The following is a 23,834-nucleotide window of genomic DNA, read 5'->3' as shown; positions in this document are numbered from 1 at the left end:
CGCTAGTTGACAACTGTGTGCTACTAGTGACATGATAAAATTAATTATCTAGCGCTTCACTATGAGGAAGACAACTTTTTGACTAGTAGATCTACCTGTTACTAGTGAGGCAAAACTGCACTACTTGAAAACTGTGTGCTACTAGTGACCCGAATTTCTATTAGTTAACATCTAGTGCTTCACTAGTAGGACTATCAGTAAGGATGACGGATATTAAAAAGTCATTTTTTGGTATTCTCGATATTCGTCTTCAGGTCTAGTGTGCCAAATGATCTCGCTAGTGAGGCCAAAGAGGCTACTAGTACATGGATATTCGGCTGAATGTGAATCAGCTGGCTTCCCGTCGTCCCCTTCTTTCCTTTTTCATCTCGGTTTTTCCCCTCCAGCTTTATTGTGCCTTCCCCACACCAGCACATTAAGCTAACGGAACCCTTCAAATGTGCACCAAGGATGCCATCATATACATTTTTTTTTCCAAATATGTCACAATTGTGCTGCTTTTTTTTTTTTATGTCAGTTTTTATGCGCATCAGCAGCAAAGCTTCTCCAAATGGAACATAACGCATCACAATGGCAGCTCCGCTCGCTTCCTTCCTTTCGTCTCTCACATGACGTCATCGTTTCTTTTCTCTCGAGGTTGGCGAGCATTTTTTTTTTTTTTTTTTTGATTGATTGGTTGATTTTTGTCCGCTTGAGTTTTGAGGTCATTTCGCATGTTTGCTTCACAGATACGATATCTGAAGGGCTTTTGTTATTCCTCTCTGTACAGTCATGTGTTACTGAAATGTAAACATGCCCGTCACCATGGCAACGCGTGGAGCATTCAATCAATATCCTTGATATCCAGTATGTACCGGTATTGGAACTTTCTTTTCCCTCAACACTATGTGGCATTTTCTGCACACTAGTACAAAAATTTGGGCATAATAGTGTAGCGGATGGTAACACTACTAGTGGGCCTTTCGGTGCTATCGGTATGGTTCAGGTGGCTACTAGTGCACCAGAGTCATTTAGTTGTCTAGCTAGTTGCAGTTCCTCAATAGTAACATGTCCTACGAGAATGACAAAGTGAGGATGAAGAGCATACAAGTGCTACTAGTGCACAGTAGTTTAGTCAGGTTGCCAACTAGTGCACTTATTTGCATCACTTGTTTCATGTAGTTCTACAATCCTAAGATTGTTCTGTTAGTGAGAATAAAGGGCGTGTTACTAGTGCAGCACAGTAGTTTTTTTTTGTTTTGCTTTTCTAATTAGGTTTCATGTGTACTAGTGGGACAAAAGTGGCACTAATAGTCCTCACTAAATTCAGCACAGTAGTCGAATGATTGTTGGGTCCAGGAGGCTCACTAGTAACATGTTTTTGTTTTACTAGGATCCCAAATTTGTCCTACTAATGCTAGTATACAACTACATGTTACTGAGGCAAAGCACTAGTGGGCATTTTGGTGCTACTAGTAGGGCCTTGTAGTGCACAATAGTCCAATAGTGAGGTTATCAACTAGTGCACAGTTTGGCTTAACTAGTATCATGTTGTTGTCTTCTCAATATGGCAAAGTTGTCCTGCTCCTTACATGGACTTTAAGATGGATTGTACTAGTAGGTCATCAATGGCACTAGTAGCAGGGGGGGGGATGAGTCATTCTACTACCAAATTGTCTTATGAGTGAGGACAAAGAGTGCACTATAGTACATGCATGGACCTTAAGCTGGATATCATTCGAAATCCTTCATATCCAGTTTAAGGTTGTACTAGTATGCACTATTGGTAAAAAAAACAACAAAAAAAAAACAAGACTGTCATTTTACTAGTACACTTAATAGGGGAAAAAAGCACAACCTGGATATCAAGGCTATGGAATAAATGTTCCAACATCTGCCAGACCACGCGGGATGCATTGTAAGCGGTCGGCTTCGTCATCATCTTCATCATCATCATCATCATCACGGCCAGCGGGAGACTTCGCCAGGAGATTTTGTACAATATGAATGTCAAGCGCCGATGGCTGAGCATCATGTCATGTATGATGCTGATCATGCGATCGCCTCATCTATCATGTGAGGATGAGAAAATAAAAAAAGAAATGGAACAAATGTGCTGTCAAGATTTGTTATTCGTGTTGAGAAAGTCGTACATTCGGATTGCGTGAGATGTCCGGAACGTTCATTTTAAAAGTTGCTCTTAAGGCTTTGCAATACTAACCCTATTTTGAAACCCTAACCTGATTTTAAAACCCTCCTTCCTCGCACCTACCCTTACCAAAAAGTATACTTTGAGTACATAATATAGAGTATACTTTATGTATACTCGAAAATAAACTTATTCTTGTACTAAAAGTCAACTTTAAGTTAACTCCTTGGGACTAAATTGGCCCATTTTAGTACACTAAAAGTATACTTAAGTATATACATTAAGTATATATTTACAATTTATTATGTACTTGTAGAAGGATTTTTAATGATTGTGGTAAAAAAAAAAAAAAAAAAAATGGTGATGGCTCCCGCCTCGCGGTTGCCGGGTTTGGTGGCTTCAGACCTTGTACGAGCCTTTGACTTTAATGAAGGAGGCGGAGCTTTCCATTCAGCTGAATGAGCGCTGGTGTGGGAGTAAGTCAATTCACTTGACTATATGTTTCAGAATCAGTGTATTTATATACAACATGTAACATACTGCCATATAGACATACTGTTGTTACTGCTTCAAAAAAAATATATATTTTTTTTTTTTAAAAAAAAAAGTTAATTTGGAGCCCTGCTTACAAGAAAAAAAAAAACTAATTTTGAGTATACTTCAGGTATACTTAAATATACTTATTTTTGGTAAGATCCACACCCCGCACATAGGTAAGATTACAACATAAAAACAGGACTATTTTTGTGAGGAACACTGGAGCTAAAACAGAATCAGATGAAAATAAATCGATAAATGAGTAAAGTCAAATTACAGGTAAAATGCATACAAATAAATAAAATATGAATAAGATAAAAGATAAATCAATAAATGGGTGAACTAAATTAGAGATATGTAAAAATAAATAAAATCAGCAAAACCCTACTTTGAAACCCTAAACTGACTTCTAAGACCCTAATTTGTGTAATGTGAAACAGCACTCACATATCAATAGCTAATATAGTATTTTGGTCATAAAAATTGGCATGCAACATTTTTGGGGGATTAGTATGTGTGTGTGTGTGGGGGGGGGGGGGATAGTATTTTTTGTAAAAAAATATTTTACTCATGTACAGTAGGAGTCGAATCGGTACTCGGCACCTCTGCTCAGGCAAAATTGGTTGACGTGTCTTTTGCGCCCCCTTGTGGAAAGTAGTCTGTACTAAACAATACAATAAAAAGAGCACACATGAAACTTGCTTTTACAGCAGCAATTTCAAAATTTATTGAGACTGATTGATTTTTGCAAATAAAAGTCAAGCTAATTCTTCCACTAAACATGACATTAGCTTGCCCGGCCGCTGGGCCAACATCAAAACTGGAGGCTTACGGTTGACTGGAAAAACGTTGAGTGACCCAAAACTATTTGCACAAGAGCACTTAGTCTGCCCAAAACACAAAACAAACAAAAACGAAAAAGAAGACAGGACAGATTGTTGTTTTTTTGGGGGGATTATTTCAACACATTTTGTTACAAACACAGATTTAGTCTCATCAATATAAAGTCTGTTTCATATTGAACAATATTCCCAGTGAAAATAAGCAAAGCTCAAGCTTCAAGTGCGACCTTGTACAAATCAAAGACTCTCTTAAAGTTGAGAAAATAAATATCATAGTCATATAAATTCATATATATGAAGGTATACACACGTCACTCTTAGTAGAAGAACAAACTCTAAAGTAAAAAGCGGCAACTTTGAAATATAGTATACTATCGATCCACCCATACATATTTATGGCTTCATGATTTGCACGCGTGAATCAAGCAAAAATGAGGATTTGTCAACATCCAAGAATTACCCATAATCCTTTGCGCCAGAGCAAAGGCTTCCAGTTTTGCATTGCGTGGAATGAGAGTTGGACGCGGACGCCCGAGACGTCGCTTTGGGACGACGAAACCAACACGGGAACGCATGCAAGTTAGACCGCCGCCGTCTCGTCGTCATCTCGCGCTCGTCATCTCGCGCTCGTCAAACACTCGACGGGAAGGAAAATCTGGATTTGTCTGGAATTTTTGATTTTTTTTTTTTTCTCTCTTCTGATCTCGCTGGAGCATCGGCCGACTCGTCTCACAAAGCGCGCAAGGTCAACAGGTCATCGAGGCACATAATTCAGGAGGTGGATGGCGGACGTTTTTCCTGACCCGGTATGAGGTTGAGGTTCGGAGAAGAGTGCAGGGGTCTCTCACACGCACGCATACGCACACACAAAACCCATGGCGAACATTCAATGAAATCCAATCCCATCACTATCTGAGAAGCGGGTTCCAACAAAAAGACAATAAATAACAAATGAAATCAAGCGGGTGACGAAGGTGCGAGTGCGTCCGCGGCACGGTTCGGAGCGCGAGAGGCCTGCCTGATCCGCGGCCGTCGCTCGCCGTCGCAAAAGTGCTCGTCGAGCTGCTTGCCTCCTTTTGATTGTTCGTCGTCATGTGACATTTGGACCCCTTCACAGTCACGACAACAACAAACGTGTGCACTTTATCAAAGCGTGACAAAAGAACAACAAAAGCACAACAAAATATTTCCAAAAACACGCGCACGCGCACACACACGCACTATGGAACAAAAGCACTTCTGTATACAAGGTACTAGATTGTTTTTGGTTCAATATTCATCAATTTGTGTACATTAGTGATGCAAAAAAGCATGTGCAGAATATATGTTGCAATCCATAGCAAACAGACGGTTAACAGTGACCCCCGCCATCCCCACCCCGCCCCCTTCCCAAGTAGAAAAAAAGCAAACACGACAGAAAAAGCATCAACTTGCACAATAAAAAGTTTGAGAAAAGCCTCATGGCTTGCCGTCCACAACAAGGCAAAGTATAAAAGCTCTTTTTTTGTTTAGATTTTTTTTTTTCTCAAATTAGACAATTTATAAAACATCCTCAAATCAAAACACAACAAAGCTTAGCATCCAGCACTTAATAATAATAATAATAATAATGAATAATAGTAACATCAACCACAGTAATCATAGTTGTGATAATCAAAGACTTGTCATCCGCCTCACTCCAGTTTTCAGGACCACACGGTTAAAAACATAGCAACCGTCTTAGGAAAGAAATAAAGACTTTGCGAGCATCCTTGCATAAGTCACACACACACACGCGCACGCACACACACACAGTAGGGGTGTAACGATATCCAAATGTCCCGTTACGATATTTATCATGCTATTGTGAAAAGGATGGAGTTATTAAAAAAAAAAAAAAAGAAGCTAGAAGCTCACAGTACAGTATAAAAACTCAAGATACTGTAAAATATTTTTATTTTGTTTCTAACCGTTTCCGTTTTGCAGCAATTAGCATTAGAATATAGCTAAGTTTCGTCATTATTGACAAATCTGTTTAAAACCGCTGGGAAAGGAGCTTTTTTGCAACATAGCCCTGGTTGATCTCTTCTACTCTGCTGCCACCTGCTGGCCGTTTTTTGTGTGTGTAATAACTACCATTGCTTCAAGGGTTCTCTTCAGTTCAGAGGCTGCATTAAAGCCTTCTGTATGCTCTAGCATTAAAATAAAAAAAACATAAAAATACGTCTTTGGGAGCGCGGTAATATTTTTATGATATGTTTTGGGGAGCAAATTGAATGTGTTTTTGTACATAATAAAAAATTGTGGAGGAACTCAGCCGTGATACGTTCCCATTCATTTGCATGCATCTTAAACGCAGGTGGCCAAAACGTGTCGTTAAAATGAAACGGCCCTAATAAATTAACCACCAGAGGGTGCTGGAACTGCAAAAATGGAAAACATCTGGACCTTTTAATATCGTAACATGACGATGATATCGTGGCAATTTTAATATCGTGATATTGCCGTTATCGTTACATCCCTAGACACACGCCAGCGTGAAAAAAAAAAGAAACATACATCCAATAAATAGCCAACAACAACTTTTCCATACATTTTCCACTTCTTTTTTGCCTTCATCCCCGCACCCCCAAAAAAACGGAGCCAAAAGAGGGTGAGGAGAAAAACAAAAATCAAGGGGATGAACAAAGGCAGACTTTTGCTCGCATTCGCCGAGCGCCTAACGTCCATTTTGATTCCAAACAATTATATGTACAAGCCTTGAAACTCCGCACAACTTGAACCAAACTGAAGGACAAATAAAATCACCCCCCCCCCCCCCCATCCCCCGACCCCTCCTACTTGAATTTGGAGGGCAAAGGCGACAAAAGACAAAAAGATGGATCAGTTATTGGGATGTGGCGATAACAGTCAAGAGGACGTCGGTCCTTAAAGGTAGGTGCGCTCGCCGAGTTGTTCACCAACGGATGACAAATTTCAAATTGTCAAGCTCACTTGCTTGGATGAGAGTCAGCGTCAATAAAGTGCAAGTCTGTGGCAGCGGGACTCGGACCGCAGTGTGCCGTCGGACCGCCCGCCCGCCTCCTGACACGTGGAGCTTTGCAATAGATTGGAGGGCGAAAAGAAGTTGATTGAGGAGACAAAAGAGGACATGGAGGGGGGACCACTTCCTGTTCACAGTGATCCCTGGTTTCCATGGTGATTGTGATGGCCGGCGTCCGCCATTTTGTCGGCCTCCGTCTCAAAAGAGACGGAAGGAGCAAAACTGCATCAGAGGTAAAAGGAGGTAAGCAGAAAAAGACTGTCAGTTTCTGTTACTTAGAACTCGTCGCCGTGTTTCCGCCTGGCCGCGGGTTCAAGAGATTTCTTGAAAGATCCTCACAGGTTGCCCGTGGAGCCGCAAACAGGAGGTGGCCATCTTTTAGGAGATCCACGCAAAGTCCCTCTCGCTCCCGTTAGGCGGCTCGCCCTCCTGCGCCGACGAGTCGCTCTCCTCCTTCTCGTTGTCCAGCGCCCGCCGCGTCTCCGCCGCCATGCCGGCCTCCTTCCACTTGGCGGCGTCGTCCTCCCCTTCGCCCGCGGTCTCGCCGTCGCCCTCGGCCATCATCTCCTCCTCGCCGTCGCCGTCGCACTCGGCCTGGTCGTCGTGGAAGCGCTCGCCCGGGTACAACTCCTCCTCGGGCGAGATGTCGCCGCCCGCTTCGCCGTTGTGGTCCAGCAGCGCCGCCATGCCGCGACCGGAGCAGTCCACGCAGACGCCGTGGCGCCGGGACCCGTGTTTGATGCCGACGCTGGCGGCTGACATGAACACGCGGCTGCACACTTTACACACGTATTTCTTGTCTTTACTGTGAACCTGCAAGGTGGAAACACATCCACAAGTACAAGTAGTAAGTACAAATGTTGTACAATTTGGTCTGTATTCTATATAAAAATAGATTTTAAAATCAACCATACTGCATTCCGTCCGTAGATTTAATCACATTAAGTGCAGTGCATAAAAGTGCTTCTAAAGTTGTCGTATCCCAATTTTTGAAGCTGTAGGTAAATCATACAACGGAGATTGCTTTATTTATAAGGAACGAACGAAACACGAAATTTGATGCCCGCGCCGCCTCCGTCATATATCGAAAAATTAAAGGCGTATTCAAGGATCTTCTCGAAAAGTAGAAGCTAAACGTCCATTTGTCACTTTTTTTTTTTTTTTTTTTTTTTTAAATGCGCATGCGGAAGACCGTCAATCAATATCAAACGACGGGAATGTGCGAGCTCATCTTCGTCATCATCTTCATCAGTCTCTGCAGCCGGCCTCACTTCATGGAGATCGGTAGAGCTACGACGATCCGAAACTCAACGGCTACAAGTACTCCAAGTGCGCACGCGCAGCTAGTAGTGGTGCAACGAATCACAAAAGTCACCGTTCGGATCGGATCACGGATTTGAGTCACAGATCGGATAATTTTTAGGATCAGCAAAAATTTTTTAAAAAAAGATAGATAAATAATACTTTGTCTTAATTTATTTTGTAAAGCGCTTTGTCCGCTAAAAAAAATAAAAAATAAAAATTAAATTTCTAATATAGCCGTGTAGGATTTAGTGTCTGTTTAGAGTATTTTGTAAAACGCCTTTTTTCATTAAATCAAAAACAAACGTGCAATTTAAGGCACATTCATTTCCTTAAACATGGAGAGTGAATTACAAAGTAGCTTGGTCCAGAATATTGAAAAATAATTAAAGTAATTAGGTACCAGCTGTCAAACTCGCTTATCAGCCAGACACTTGTTGGTCATGCTAACAGCTAGCCGCTAGCCACTTGCGTCGGAGACTTCACACAATGACGCCGTCATTAATTTGCTGTTTCTTAGCGTCCTAAATTAGCGATTGAACATGAGTTTGGGATGGCGTCGAGTTGATGTTGGTTGCGACTACAATGTCAAGCTAGCCATCACGCCACCACGTGGGCCAACTTCAAAGTAAAAGTGTATTAAGGCTATTAGCATTGCCGTCAATGTATTACTGTATTTTGTAAACCTAATTTTGAAGTTAGCGTCTTATATAGGGGGTGCTACAGACCCATTTTTTTTTAACTTACCAGCCGGGAGCTAGACACTCATGCGCATTGGTCATGCTAACAGCTAGCCGCTAGCTAACCACTTGCGTCGAAGACTTCTGCCGTGTCATGCAATGACACAGTCATTAATTAGCGGTTTCTTAGCATCCTAAATTAGCGATTGAACATGAGATTGGGATGGTGTCGTGTTGATGTTGGTTGCAACTACAATGTCAAGCTAGCCATCACGCCACCACGTGGGCCAACTTCAAAGTAAAAGTGTACTAAGCCTATTAGCATTGCCGTCAATGTATTACTGTATTTGGTAAACATCATTTTGAAGTTAGCGTCTTATATAGGGGGTGCTACAGACCCATTTTTTGTAGCTGTGTACAAAAACTTTAAAATATAAAAATTTACACCAGGCTTGATGTGTGTGCAAAGTTTGCCGTGTTTTAGCTCATGATTAGTGTCTCAAAAATGTTTGTGGAGAAGAAGAACGCAAATTCCTACAGAAACAATACACTTTTTACGCGAGACCGCCCCCTACTGGCCATGCCGCGACGGCACTCACCAGCGTGTGTCTCTTCATGTGTTCCCTCCTGGTGAACTTCTTGCCGCAGATTTCGCACGGGTACGGCCTCTCGCCCGTGTGGGAGCGCATGTGCCTCTTGAGGATGCACTGGTGCATGGCCGAGAAGCTGCAGTAGGGGCACTTGAACTTCTTACGGATCACCGTGAAGTCATTCACTGCAGGGACAAGGGGGGGAAAGGGGGGGGGGGGTCATGGGGTTGTAGAAGAAAAGAAAAAAAAATGATTAGCCTTGAATACTTCTTTGAAATAAAGCCATCAGTCTTCCGTGATTCCACTTAATTAGCAAGGTGGCAAATAAATGTAGCATCAATCCCCACGGTCACCCCCAACCCACTCAATGCTACGGTTGCCCTGGCAACAGTTTTTGCACGATACTAAAGCATCAAGAGGAAAGAGACGCTACAAACACGGGCACGACATTCAGTGGGCTTTAGATGTTGCTGCGACAGACAACACACATTAAAAACACACGGGTGGGCTGAGGGGGGCTCAAGGTAATGAAAAAAAAAAACACGAGTTGTACATCTAAGGTAAAGGTCAGGTGAGGCAAAGTCTAGGATTAGCCCAGCTGAGTCTTAAATGGTAATTAGGAGAGGTGAAGTGTGTGCGTGAGACATGAGTGTGTACGACCAGGAAAGCTCAGGACTGGAGTGGATGGACTAAAAAGCAGGATGTTGAAACAACATAAAATGATTACCTCCAACGACTTCTGCTGAGTAAAGCATGCAAAGGGGGACGATGGTTGGGAGGAAAGAAAAACGCACAAAAAACAAACAAACATGCAAGAACTTCAAGAGGACAAGTTGTTAGTTTTGTTCTGTGACTGTCGATGCGCGCGACAAAAGAGCAAAAGCAACAACAGACACGTTTACAACTTTTATTCAATTTCCATTGCAGCATTCAAACATGATTTCAAATTCCGCTTTTTTTTTTTAAATTTATTTAAGAAAAATACATGTTATACAGCACCTTTTCAAAAAAGAAAATACACACAGCAACTTACAGTGTACTGTCTTATGCAACTCTTCAAAAGAAACTATGACGAGATCCTGACTTAATTGTCCGTCTGTTGCAGCTGCGACCTGAGAAACGAGACTTTGCTGTCTGAAACGGATTTGGCATGTTGGGGAGATGCTTTCGAAAAGGCTTTCAACTTCCTGCTCCGCTTGCAGTGGGCATGACGGAATTAAAGAGAAACACGGGTGCATGTTTACCGCCACTGCGGGTGCACTAGATCCGCCGCACGTCGAACCACACACCGCTGAACTGGACGATCGGGGAGAGAAAATATAGTCGTACACCAGGCGACCAATCCTTGCATACAAAACCAACTCGCTGGAATGGGGGAACTACGTACTACCGTAATGGTGCTGAACCAGGGTTCGATCGAACCCCAGGGGTTTGGTGAGTCAGTGAGTCGCAGGGGTTCAGCAGAGGTCAAGTCAAGATTATTTGTGATGATACGCCACCGCTTGGCAATCATTGGTTGATGATTGGCTGATGATGCTTCATGAAACACTTACGATATTTCTTAAGTCCTCTAGGTGGTGCTCTTGGTTTAAAGAAAAAGGCTAGTTCAATGGAAATTAACCAAATTTCCAATGCATCTTTAAATCACGAGTGTCATCTAGAGCAGAGGTCCCCAACCCTGGTCCTCAGGGACCGGTATCCAGCCTGTTTCCCATGCCTCCCACAGCCAACACAGGTGATTCATATCATCAGCTAATCAGCAATCTCTGGAGAAGGCTGATAACGATCTCCACCTGTGTTGGCTGTGGGAGACATGGAAAACAGGCTGGATACCGGTCCCTGAGGACCAGGGTTGGGGACCTCTGATCTAGAGGAGTCAAACAATATCACAAGTGCTTCATGAAGCTTCATTTGCCCATCGCTGCTTCTAAGTTTGGCTGCACGTGTTTTATAGGCCACCACAGGAAGTCAATAAAACGACACGCTTTGAATAATTCCAATTCATCTCTGAAGTTAATGTTTGAGGTTTGACAGCCCTGAAGCTCACTGACTACCACAAAACGACTTGCAGAACCCGCACACTGTGTAAGAGTTCAGTCGCATTCTGCCGTGCTGTAAAGGCTCGCTGTAAACTCGGAGAAGGAAATCTTTGGCAGAAATGCGTGTGAATTTAACACAAGGTTGATGCAGGGTCCGACCTCCAGCAGCTAGTTCTTGAAGTTCCGCCATCATTTTCCTACCCCAGTGACGTCACGGATCTTATCGGGTCTAAAAGGGCACCTGCCCCTCTGTCCCCACTTTTTCTTTTGATTAGAGGTCAAGGGTTAAGGAGGTCTGCAGCCACCAAGGAGCAATTACAGGACATCTCTGGCCACTCCAGACCTTCAGATGTGTGACGGAGAGAAAATGACACCACCCAACCCCCAGCTGAAAGCCACCGGCCTATTGTTTGCGCTGGCTTTGTCCTATCCAGCACAGTCGTTCCATCTGCACCGTGTGACGCGGAGCGGCTCAGGTAGTTATGGCGACAAAGGATAATCGTCTGCGAGCTAATCCTGCACCTGGAGGTGGACACCATAGTCTCGAAAATGTACAATTTGAAAGCATGTTTTCCTTTCAAACGCTTCTGAGGTGAGAAGAGCAAATGGTGCAGTGCAAGCAATGTCCTGCAGGTGGTGGTGTTGCTTAGGGCGTTGAGCCGCAGTACAGCCTGATGGATTTGAATGATTTTGAGTTGTGCTTTCTCCGTGATTGAGATGTTAGTAGTAGTACAAAGATAAAAATGTTTGGAAAGGAATGAAAAGTTGCTGCCTGGCATCACAACGTGAGAAGACTTCAAGTACTTCACACGGAAATTCATGAAATGGTAACAAGACCAGCTTTGCATAGACATTTTTAAAAATGTATCTTAAACTCAGTTATACAAAAAAAAAAGGGGATGATTTTTCTCATCACATGATTGGCATGAATGCACATGTGAGGTGAACTGCTGGCTTTGAATATTATTTTGCATCCTCTCCACTATCTCAGTTCTCTACGTCCAAAATGCTACGGTTACTCATTTCCACTTTCATCTCTTCGGAAAGCCTCCATAGAGGGACTTGATCGCCATCCTGAGACATGCTCGCGCTCGCTCCTGGCACGGACCCCACCTGGCAGCAGACTTTGATGTGCGTGGCCAGGTTCTTCTGGGTACTAAATGACTTTGCGCACGCCGGGCAGACGTGGCCCCTCTCTTTGGAGTGCACCGAGGACAGGTGCCTGTGCAGGTCTGTGCGGTCCCTGAAGTGCTTCAGACAGTACACGCACTGCATCAGCTTTTTCTTAAAATGGATGGTCTTCTCATGGCGGTCCGCGTTGGACTTGAGGGTGAAGCTCGCCGGACACTGCGAACAGAGGTAGCGTGCCGGGGTGGGCTCGGCCACGGTGGGGCGATACAAAGACTGGGGGTAGTGGAGAAACTGAGACTGGCTGGGCCGGCTGAACGGACCGGGCATGGTCGGCCAGTCGAGGGACATCGCCATGAGGGACAAGGTGTGGCGGTACTCGTGCTCCCTGAGGTACTCCAGACTGCTGAACAGCCGCTTGCACAGGGAGCAAGCAAACCCCTGCGAGGTCCAGGCACCGCTTTCTGGCAGGACCCCTGATCTAGTGTCTTTGGCCATCGCCGCCAGGCCCTCGATTTCGCTGGATGCCATAAAAACTGACGTAGGCACCGTCAGAGATCCAGCACGAGTTGCTTTGGCCATCTGATCCCTCTCGGTAGGAGACGGGTCACCTTCCAAGCCTGAACAACACGGACAACGATCATCATTCAACAAGTCACAACTGAGGTGCTCATGATTTGACTGCTCAAGGCCTCACGTATTACCTGCGTTGTTTTCCTTCAGCTGGTCTTTGTCCTTGTCACCATCCTGGGAGCACATAAAATCACGTTATTGCACACAAATGGGAAGAGTGTGTATGAGAGGTTGTCGTACATGTAGGAGGCATGCAGGTGACACAAGCTGTGAAAACAAGGCCGGGATCAGACGACCAGACAAACTTGCTCTTTCACGTTAGACTTCTGCTAGACCGTCACTCGCTCAAAACACCGCCAAGACTACACAACAGATTTTATGATGCGACTGAACAAATTCCGTCTTATACAATCATTGGGCTTCTTTGATCAGGGGCGCCACCCCCTAAACGCAAAACACACACCGTGCGCAGGGCCCAAACCTTCATGGGAAGCCCCATTTTGCACATCAGTCGCATTGCGGCAATGACGAGAAATTTTATTTGTATGTGAGAGAATGCTTCGACATGAACTTGATTGCATGTCTCGGATTCCGTCCGCTCTCCGTTAGGGATGTAACGATATACAAATATCACAAAATGATAAATATTACAATATTGTTGATAAAAAACTCACAATATTGTATAAAAATTCATGATGAAAAAAAAACCTATATCATGTGACAAAGAAATAGGCTTGGCCATGACATGTCACATGTCATTGTCATGTGCTCATACTGGCTCAGTGGCGCAAAGCATCATGGTCTATGTCAGTGGTCCTCAACCCTGGTCCTCAAGGACCGGTATCCAGCCTGTTTTCCATGCCTCCCACAGCCAACACAGGTGATTCATATCATCAGCTAATCAGCAATCTCTGGAGAAGCCTGATAACGATCTGCACCTGTGTTGGCTGTGGTAGTTGACAATGCTGAGTTCGGCTGAAGCGGGCCAAAAGTAACGTTTTTCGATGGAGATGTTAAAAAATATTTGTTGGCATGGCTGATTTATAGCAGTGATAAATTGATAAAACATTCCTAATAAAAATTAAACTGCACTAATAAATTAACCCGCAGAGGGCGCTAGAACGACAGAAATGGAGTATAACCTTGCCATTTTAACAGATGTGCTGCTTTTAATTATTATGACATGACTACGAGGCCATTATCGTTACATCCCAACTTCCCGTACCTCCTAACAGGGTATTTAGCTGGGGCGGCAGCTTTGCACTCCCAAACCAGAGGCTCGGGATCGACCCCCAAGTTGTGAGAACGCCGCAAGAGTCAAAAGGAAAAACGCAACCCGCATGTAGAAGGTTTGTCCACATGCTGCTTGGGGTCCTAAATTGGTCAGGGGCGGGCCTGTCTCTGACGGCAAATTGTTGATTGTGGATTATGTCAGATGACAAAGAGGCTGGAAAACCATAACAACGAGGCTAAAATCTTGTAGTCTGATCCGGACATAGCACAAGATATGAATGCAGAAAATGTCTTGTTGGAGGCTTTGTCAGAATGAACACTTGATCTACAATAACAAGACAAACGGTAACCGCCCCTTCTTCCATACTCTCTCCTGACTTCCATCTACCTTTGTCCATTCCTTCACCCGCACCCGCTTCCTCGGCCCCTGAAAGTCTATCCCTGTCCTGAGGAAAGAAGAACAAGAGGGGACTCGTCTGCACTTGGCTACACAGATGGCTCGTCGGCCGGCTTATTGAGAGGCAAGTCCTTTTGAAATCAAATGTTCCTCGCCAAGGCTTACTTACCCACACACACACAGACTGGCACGGAAAAACGCACTCGGCCACACAGACGCGCTCACACACGCCCACGCAGACACACACTGAAAAGAACAAACCATTTCCTGCACTGCAAGAGCAAACCTCTCATTGTCTTCTAGTATCGATTCCACCTCGGCCGCTATCTGCCATCTTAAAACACGCTGGCTGTCGTTGTGTCCACATGTAATCTCCAAAGCAACAACTAGAAGTAGAGTTGCCACCCGTCACGTTTTTCCCAGAACTCTTTTTTTACCAGCTGTCCTGGGAAAATAAAAATCTCTCACGGGACACAATTTGTCGCATTTTTTGGGAAGAATGCCAAAAGCTAATTTGATTTCCTTAATTCTGTAGTCTAATCTGGTCTAGTCTGTGCTACTGTGGACCGCTTTGTTACGGAGCGTGCCGCCGGCGGTACATTTCCGTAGGTGCACTGTGGATTACCGTAACTCTGGCACCGTTTGTGCTATCTGAAAATTTTCTGAAAGCTAAGCCCTTGAGCTTTACAGAAAAAGTACTGTCATTGCAGTAATTTCAGTCCTCTCACCGAAGCCATGGAAGTCAGTGAGTCCCTGACAGTGAGATTTTCAACAAATTATGATAACAAGAAGGTATGTATATCAACACTTACATCACACGGTGGCTTTTTATAGAACCTACCAAATCGGTGACTTTGTAGTGCGTACGTAATTGTTGGTGACGTTTTTCTAGAATAGTTGCATGTTGCCACGTCGTGTTTGTATCTTGTTGTTTTTTAGAGTGGTATGCCTTGTTTACATTTTACAGTGTGTGTGACTAGCTAAATAATGAATATTCCACTAAGTTTAGACATTTTAACAAAAAGTGGCCCGTCTAAAATTATTCATAACTTTCTCCTCAAAATCAATAGAAAAGCCTTTATTGGCTATTGCAGCAAATAAAATGCATCCTATAGTTACTGATCAGCTTTTTCCACACTCTAAAAACAGTCTGGGCAAAAATGGACCGATCCACTTCATGGGTCAATTTGACCCAACTTTCCGGGTTGTTTTATACGAAATGACCCAATTTTTTTGAACCAAGTAAAAGGATCTGACCAATGTTTGAGTTGTTTTACATTAAAAAACCCTTTTCTTGACTCATATTGACCCAAGTAGAGGATCGGTCCATTTTTGACCCATAGTTGGGTTATTTTTTTGTTTTTAGAGTGTATGACTCAGCTGATATTTTTTCCCATTCATCTTTAGTGATGCGCTCTTCTTGTCATCACCCTGATCTTTAGTTTCCTCCACAGATTTTCAACTGAATTCAAGTCTGGACTGTCTGGGCCACTGCAAAAATGTTAATATTATCGTCCGTGAACTATTTCTTAGCCACTATTGCTGTGTGTTTTGGGATTTTGCCATGCTAAAATGTCCACATATTCAAAATTTCTGGCTTGACTGTTAATTACCCGAGCTTGGTCAGGTGACAACCCTAACTAGAAGCTACTTTAGCACTGAGCAGCAAACCTCACTTTGCAGCAAGGATGTTGTGGAAGAAAAGAGACATGAGTAAAGAACAGAAAATCTGGAACAGTAGACAGAGCAAATTGTGTATTTCAAGCAGGAAATGTGCCAGATTCCACACAGAAAGAAAGAAACACCGTGAGGAGGCTGAGTGACGATGACCCCAATAACCTCCACTCTGTCCACTTTATACCCTCCATCAGCACTCAGCCCCCGCAGGGAGTTTGCAAGAAAGGGTGGAGGCTGCCTCCGAAAGCCGGAAAACAGCCTCCACCTCTGGACTGCAGCCAGGCTCCTTCTGCTTACCTGAGGCGGGGTGGAGGACGCCGGGCCCTCGGGGGCCTCTTCCACTTCCATGTCCAAGGTGTCCGCGCGCAGCCGGGGCGCCCCTGGCCGCAAGCCGGGGGCCTCCAGGGACCGAGGCTCAGCGGGGAGCGGGGGAGTGGGCGGAGTGGAGGGGCGGTATGACGATGATGAGGATGATGATGATGATGACGGCGGTAACGGTGTTAGATGAGGAGGAGGAAGAAGAGTAGGAGGAGGCGAGGAGCCATCGCCTTGTTTGTTATGAATTGTGGCCCCTGTGGCCCCTGGCCGGAGCGTGCTGCAGTAGTTGTTGGAGCGGAGCCCTGAGGAGCACAGGAAACGAGTCTCACCCACCCACTCACGTACAACGGCACACTCGGCTAGCAGCTGGCCACCACAACACAACGGGAGAGAGTGGGCAGGAGGGGGGGGGGCCCGCGTGGTGGTGGTGTGGGGGGGGGGCGTACAGTGGCTGCCAGTGCTGCACTATCAAACACCATGGAGAGGGGGAGGAAGAACAACTCTGAAGTTTCACTTTCCGCCAGCCGAGGGGAAAGGGTTAGGGCTTCTCTTCTCTCTCTTTTCCATTTGCTCCTCTGCTCTCCTTCTCCTTCCACCCACATGCATGCACACAGGATGCCGCGTGTGTGCGCGCGTGTGTGTGCGTGTGTGTGAGTGAGTAAAATGCATATAAGGAGAGGGCTTGAGGATCCTCTGTAGCGTGGAGGGAGATTGTTTTGGAGAGGTGCCATCTTGCAGCTCAATTGAAGACTTTCGGTACACGCAGGGCAAAAGGACATCGACACCAGGGAGGATGTTTACCAGCAACAAGTTCCGACACAAAGTATTAAAAAAAAAAATACAAAATAGTCTCACAGACCTCCCGCTAACTATTCCCGCATTGATATTTGATGCTCACTCTTGCAGGTAGTGCGTGTTGTGAGTGTTGTGCCAGCAGAGTTATGCAGTGGGTGAAGCATTTATCGCCGTCCTCCACACAATGGACACAATCTCACAACGCTGAGGCTTGACCGTGGACGGATTCCTGGAATGTTGAACTGCCGCACCCGACACTCCCACTTAGTGAGAACGCGCACATACACACCAATGCTCCACTCCCGTTCTCGTTCCCACCTCTGGCGACATCGGGAGGGGCCGCGAGCGAGGGAGGAGGTCACAGCCACAGAAAGACTGCGAGATGAGCAACACTCACTGGAGTACTCGCTCATGTGTCGGCCTTTGCAAAGACGCTTTCAATATCCCTCAAAATGGATCAATATCAGCATTGTTAAGACATTTGGATAGCGATGCTTGTATTGGATCTTATTGGAATTGTGCATTAGGTGCTTATTGCTAATACAATGTATCATTTAGGGATGTTCAATACCAATGTTTTTCAGATCGATACCAGTGTGAGTACTCAACTCTTGAGTAGTCACCGATACCAAATACCGATACAACTCTTACTTTTGATACATACCCCCCCCCAATACTAGATAATTTTATAGAAAGACCTATACAACACAATACAACATTTTCCTTAAAATTGCATGAAATGAATGGCAATGTTCTATTCTTGCCATTTCTAATGTCTAGTTCCTGATTGTAAAATAGCCACAAGAGGGCGTGGCCGTCCTGGGTACCGATACCTTGAAACAATCAGCTTAATATGGATAACTGATGTTGATAAATCTCTAAATGTCACATCAAAACAGCCCAATGATTTTTCTGCCTCCATGCCCTGCTGAGCATCAGGCCCCACCCCCAACCTGGCGACTTCCTGTACGCACTACTTTACCCTGTTGACGAACAACAAATAATAATCACTGGTTGTCAATCATCATCAGCCCAAAAAGTCCTCCAACAATAACGACCATATTGGTCGTTTTACCGTGCACCAAAATACGTCCAAGTCTTACATATTGTAGTTTAGCGACCTCTATTGGCCATGTTAAATAGCGCAAACATCCAAAACTGAGACTCGAACCCGGATCGTCTGGTCAATCATTGGACAAATTGCTCAGTTAGATAAACACTCGTCTTCCGACCAGATGGACCGGGTTCGAGTATCAGTTTTGGATTTTTGCGCTATTTAACATGGCCGATAGAGATCGCTAAACTAAAATATGTAACGCTTCACCCCCACTGCTTATCAATATTTTCCCGTACCGAATTTTGTTCCCAGTCTGAAAAATATTGTTTACTATTTGTACTGTTTTGACAGTCCCTGAAAAAAAATAAAAACAAAGCCAAAACGTAATCATTTTTTGTAGTAAAAGTTACTTTTTGCGTTGACTGAATATAAAATGTTCTGAATGATGTTAGCTGCAGTCTCGCTTTAGTTTTTTTTGTTTAGTTTTTTTTTTCTGCTCCGACGTCCCACCAACTTCCCACTCAACAAATAATGGCAAGGGTGACTTTAGAAAAGTCTTGAAGAAAGCACGATGCGGAGATTTTTTTGAATCAGCTCTGAACAAACAGAAATCCCACTTCTACTCTTCTGCAATTAAAGTGGAGCAGTCAAACGATTAAATGTTTTAATCAGATCAATCACATCTCGCAATTTTGATGAATCATGTAATTAAAATAGCTTTTTAATCAACATTTTTTTTTCCCCACCAATTTTGAGGAACACCTGTTATGTGTTAATTCTTTCGACATTTAATGTTATGAAGACGTCTTCACAACATTTTTTTTTTTTTATCCACTCCACACTTTCATCCTCCTCTTTTTCTAATCAGTTGATTAATTGCAAAATTTAAAATGGAAAAGAAAAGAAAAACCTTACCCCAATAGTTTGACTGAACAAATATTCTGAATGTCATACGCAAACATTCGGGCTTAAATGCTTTATTTTTAAGCATGTAGTTATGTTTATTGCTCAAAACACAACCCGTGCTACCTTTAACGTAACCATCCGCTGTCAGCTAAGGGATCATCTGCGGTCAAAATGAATCTGCGTTAATACATGATTAACTCTTTTACTGCCAAAGACGTTAAATGACGTTCTGCAAAAACCTACGGAGGAGCGCCAAAGACGTTAAAAGACGTCCTCCCATTTTTTTTTTTTTTGAAACGGGTGCTGGGAAGGCTTGCGGAGCTCTCCTGAAAGTTTTAAGCAGGTCTCGTGAGCCTAATGACTATTTTTGGCCCCTAGAGGGCAGCGATGACTCTCTTTTGACAAGATTGGGTGGGCGTCAGTAGAGGCGGAGCTAAAGCGTTGAGCAGGAGATCAGAATGGAAAACAAAGGAAAAATGGCGGCCGGTCGCGAGGAGCTAACGCCAGAGCCGTTTTTTTCAAAGACCAAAAGCATCACTAAAAGAGCACATTGTTGATGACGATGATCATCATCGATGATGAAGATGATGGTGACTCCGTGGTTGGAAAGCATTGACGCGGCAGTAGAAGACGTTAGATGGAGCTAGATGGAGGAGGGAACGGGCAATGGCGAGCGTTTGCAAGCAGCTCTACACTTACAAGACGAAAGGCATCGACCAACGCTAAAAGAGTACATTGATGACGATGATGATGAAGGTGAATCCGAGCTTGACGGCGAAATTGGAACCGCTGACGCGGCGGCTATGACGGTGTCGTAACGCGGAGCGCAACCGAGCACGCACAGGCGGACGCTCGATCGGACGACGGAGAGTGCCCCGAGTCCAATGCATATTCATCGGAGGAGTGTGTACAGTCTGCTACTTGCTTTTTATTCCCCGGAAAAAAAGGCCGTCAAGAAAGTGTAACGTTTGCACGCAAAACGGACCAATGTGAAAGTGAAAGTAAACTGTTGTGCGAGTCCTGGCGTCTCCTTGCACGCAGGAGAGCGTTACAAAAAGAAAAACTGTATTTGAAACATCCACATAATTGTAAGTAGTACCACAGTTGCACACATTTGTAAATAGTTTGCGAAATTGTTTTGTCAAATTGTTACACTGTTGAATGGAAATAAACGTATTTTGCAATCAAAAAACACTTTTTCATTGTTGGTGAAAGCGTTTTACAGAAGTAAAGCACTATTTAGGTGTTTGTGGCATCATTCATGGACAAAAAGAAGTGTACAATTCACTAGAGTGCATGAAATAACATCGTTTCACAAAAAGCTCTTTTTCTCCGTTTTTTGTTTCAAAAGAGAGAATTTCGGTGAAAGTAACCATTTTCTATTGTTGATTACTGAAGAACGGAATAAGGTAGAAACAAACTTTTTTTTCTGATGAAAGCTGAGAGTCCAATCTTTCATTTGGTAGTATGTGTGTTTCCATAGTCCAAACACAACATTTTCTGTGGACCTTGAAAGATCACTCAAAATGCTTAAATCGGCTGGCACTGGCGACAACCCATTTTTGAAAACGTCTGGCAGTCAAAGAGTTAATGCAATAATTTTTTGGGTGATCAATGAGTTAACGCAAAATTGTTGGAAATTTGCTGTGAAGATGATTTTTTTTTTCTCGTACCGCGTTGAGAGCCAGCCACTAATGTTCGCATGATCCCTGAAGTTAATTGGATGTTGCGCACACACTGTACACAGCGGCAGTGTGGACAGGTGCACTGGGGACGCTTGATTGTCTGACACACAAAGGGGGTCATGGGGTCAAATCCCATTGATCGAATTGGATTCAGGGAGGGTGAGCGTCATGCACTTTCTACGGATTTTTGATGCATGTTGTATTTACAAATCTTTAGTTACTCCGCAATTTTGTGTGCCGTCATTTATATGGTCAAGGGAGCAAGATGCCTTTCATACAAGTTCCATCTAGGCAGATTCCATCCAGGCTGCCAAGTTCATGCCATATCTGCGGTTAACTAATAACAAATTGGAAGCCTTTCCCGTGCGCAGTTTCGTAAACGGCAAGTGAATGAGGGATTGTATACACAAATGACTGAGGGGAAATTTCAAGGCCTTGTGCGAATGTTCAGAGGTCACCTTTTCTTTTTACCTCCTTCCTGACCGTGATCAATACTTTCTCAGGATCTTAAATAGACGCACTTTGATGGTCCGCCACGCTAAAGCATAGACGGGGGGGGAAGAGACATGAGTGAGCCAAATAAGGAGGAAGGATGCGGCCAGAAAGGGGGAGGGAACAGGGGCGAGTGTGAGGGATGAGTGTTAAGGTGGGGTGAAGGAGAAGTGGGTGGATGGAGGGACGGAGTCGGTTGGGGAAGGGAAGGTGACAAGAGGGATAGGAAGTGGGGGTGAAGGAGAAGCACGGTGGGCGGGAAACAAGAGCACGGGGAACGGGACTCGCAACGTGTGGAAGTAGGACGACGTTTAGTTGATGTCCCCATAAAGACACAAGAACCAATATTGGGTGGGAGGAGGTGGGGGGGGGTGCTTGATGACCATTGACAAGCTGATTAAAAAATAACTAGACTTGATGCAAAATAGACGATCAACAAATGCCATAATTTGTGCAATCAAGCGATGACGTCATTGGTCGGATCTATGAAATAAGAAAAAAAAATGGAGTCGTTTTGTACTGCTATCGTGTGTATGTGAGGCCGAAAGTTCCGCCTCCGCGCCCTCAACCATCCAATCACAAATTAATAGCATTCGTGTGACTGGGAGAAAAAAAAAAAAGGCTGAAAAACATTTTATTTACATCATATAAAGGAATTAGCGCCAGTATGTGAGTTATTTATTTAATTTTAACATTTGATTACTTCACAATAGCTTTGGGTGTAAGTTACGTTAACTTCTAGAAACATTCAGCCAATCACAGCAGGTGTGTTGTTTGAACTTACACAGAAATACAGACAGACACAATTTTTGCTAAACGAGGATGAGATTAACTGTGAACGTCGATTACTAAGAAAGTCAATACACTTTGCATCGATATCGGCGAATGTATGCCGGAGCCAACCGGATTCACGCGGCGTCCTGTGCAGATTCAAAAAAAAAAAAAAAGTGGACTGTTCAACTTCCAATACAAGCCCAAAAAAAACAAACAGCAGGAGAATGTGAAGGCAGGAAGTTGGCGTAGCTGCTAAATAAATGTATGGCTTGTTTAGCATTAGTTTTAGCACAACCCCACAAACCTCAATGGCTGGTGATGTTCATGCATTATTTTTTCATTAATGTCAGAGAAGAAATGTTGTAAACATGCAAACAGTATGTGCTATATTGAATGTTGATCAACACTTCAAAAAAAAAAAAAGATTTATTTTTTCCAATACATTTGAATGGGTGTCAATTATACGTGGATTTTCACTTTACTGTAGATTAAATATGCAAGTTCTTTAAAGAGAGATATATTTCTTCATCTTCTGATCGAATTTGTAATTGAGGTTTTTTTTTTTTTTAAATATACAGTTAAAAAAAAGGTTTCTTAAAAAGACATAATTATTCATTTTATGAACAGATTAAAAAAAAATCTGATCTAGCACCTTCCCCAAGGTTTCTTTAAAATCTTGCAACGTTGAATGGAGGCCGTCGGGCTTTGCTTGGTTGTTCAGCAACCAAAACAATCTGCACAGACATGTCTCTTTGAAACAAACTTCTGTCAATCTGCTTTCTTTTATGCACAAAGCAAATGTTTTTTTGTTTTTTTGTTTTTTTTTCAAAGCAAATGTTTAACATTCTCACAATTCTTCAAATCTCATATTCACACACAGCCAAGGCTGCGTTGATGTACGAGAGTGAGCCCGCTTGTCATCTCAATCCTTCTCAAGCCAACAGAAACGTCTCAATCTCACACACTTCACACTTGCATAAGTGACGTTCGCCAGCCAGCGCATGTGTGCTTGTGTTTCACTCTATTCAGTCTTTCATTTTGTAGGTGAGCGGGGCATGATCAGGACCAGAGTTTTTCTGCTTTTTTTCCCCCCCCTTTCTCAACTCAGGACAAAAGATCCAATTACTAGCCAGTAAAAGCAAAGAAACACAAACACACCACGTGCATCATTTTCCCCACACATGCACAAAATGGGAAAGAATTAAAAAAAAAAATGGTTTATGTGGTTAATGATGATGCTTCATTGTCAGTTATTGAAATTATTGATGAGATTATTGATGAGGTTCTGGCTTGTACTGATATGCGGCACCATTTAGCAGAACATTAAGTGTAAGCAAATGTGTTAAGGAGAAACCATAAATGCCGAATACAGTTAGAACAACAAATTATCCATTTTTCGCTGATCATTTGGAGACATTTAACATGCCGTTATTGGAGTGATAAAAGTGAAACGCGGCTCCAGTGATGCGCTCAAAGGAACTTTCACAAACAAGCAAACAATCTTCTCACGACAGCACAAGCGAGCCCAGCAAAATGTTCTCGCGCTGAGTCACCATTGACAGCAACATGCAGTCGAGTGGCTCCACAGTGCATAACAATTGGTTCATACCTTAAGAATAGTGGAGCAACGGATCATCATTGATACGTGGTCGGTTCGGA

At 43.6% G+C, this 23,834-nt stretch overlaps 1 protein-coding gene across 4 annotated transcripts in view; it reads right to left on the bottom strand.

The window, feature by feature from the left end:
- Positions 1-3,363: 3,363 nt before the first annotated feature.
- Positions 3,364-23,834, bottom strand: part of zbtb46 (zinc finger and BTB domain containing 46) — a 92,077-nt gene continuing 71,606 nt past the window's right edge. For 2 of the 4 annotated variants that reach the window (XM_077568733.1, XM_077568723.1), the window contains exons 5-7: positions 16,446-16,768; positions 12,973-13,015; positions 10,931-12,888 (exon numbers count right to left, since the gene is read on the bottom strand). In XM_077568733.1, the coding sequence (XP_077424859.1) occupies positions 12,128-12,888; positions 12,973-13,015; positions 16,446-16,768 (1,127 nt within the window). In that variant the 3' untranslated portion in view covers positions 10,931-12,127. Of the gene's footprint in view, positions 7,343-9,110; positions 9,287-10,930; positions 12,889-12,972; positions 13,016-16,445; positions 16,769-23,834 lie in introns of those variants that run through there. The other 2 variants (XM_077568751.1, XM_077568741.1) reach the window with 2 other exon arrangements.

Source organism: Vanacampus margaritifer, chromosome 1 (assembly GCF_051991255.1).
Source record: "Vanacampus margaritifer isolate UIUO_Vmar chromosome 1, RoL_Vmar_1.0, whole genome shotgun sequence".
NCBI lineage: Eukaryota > Metazoa > Chordata > Actinopteri > Syngnathiformes > Syngnathidae > Vanacampus > Vanacampus margaritifer.
Note: the sequence above shows the minus strand (reverse complement) of the source record. Positions and strands in the feature narration are given on the sequence as shown.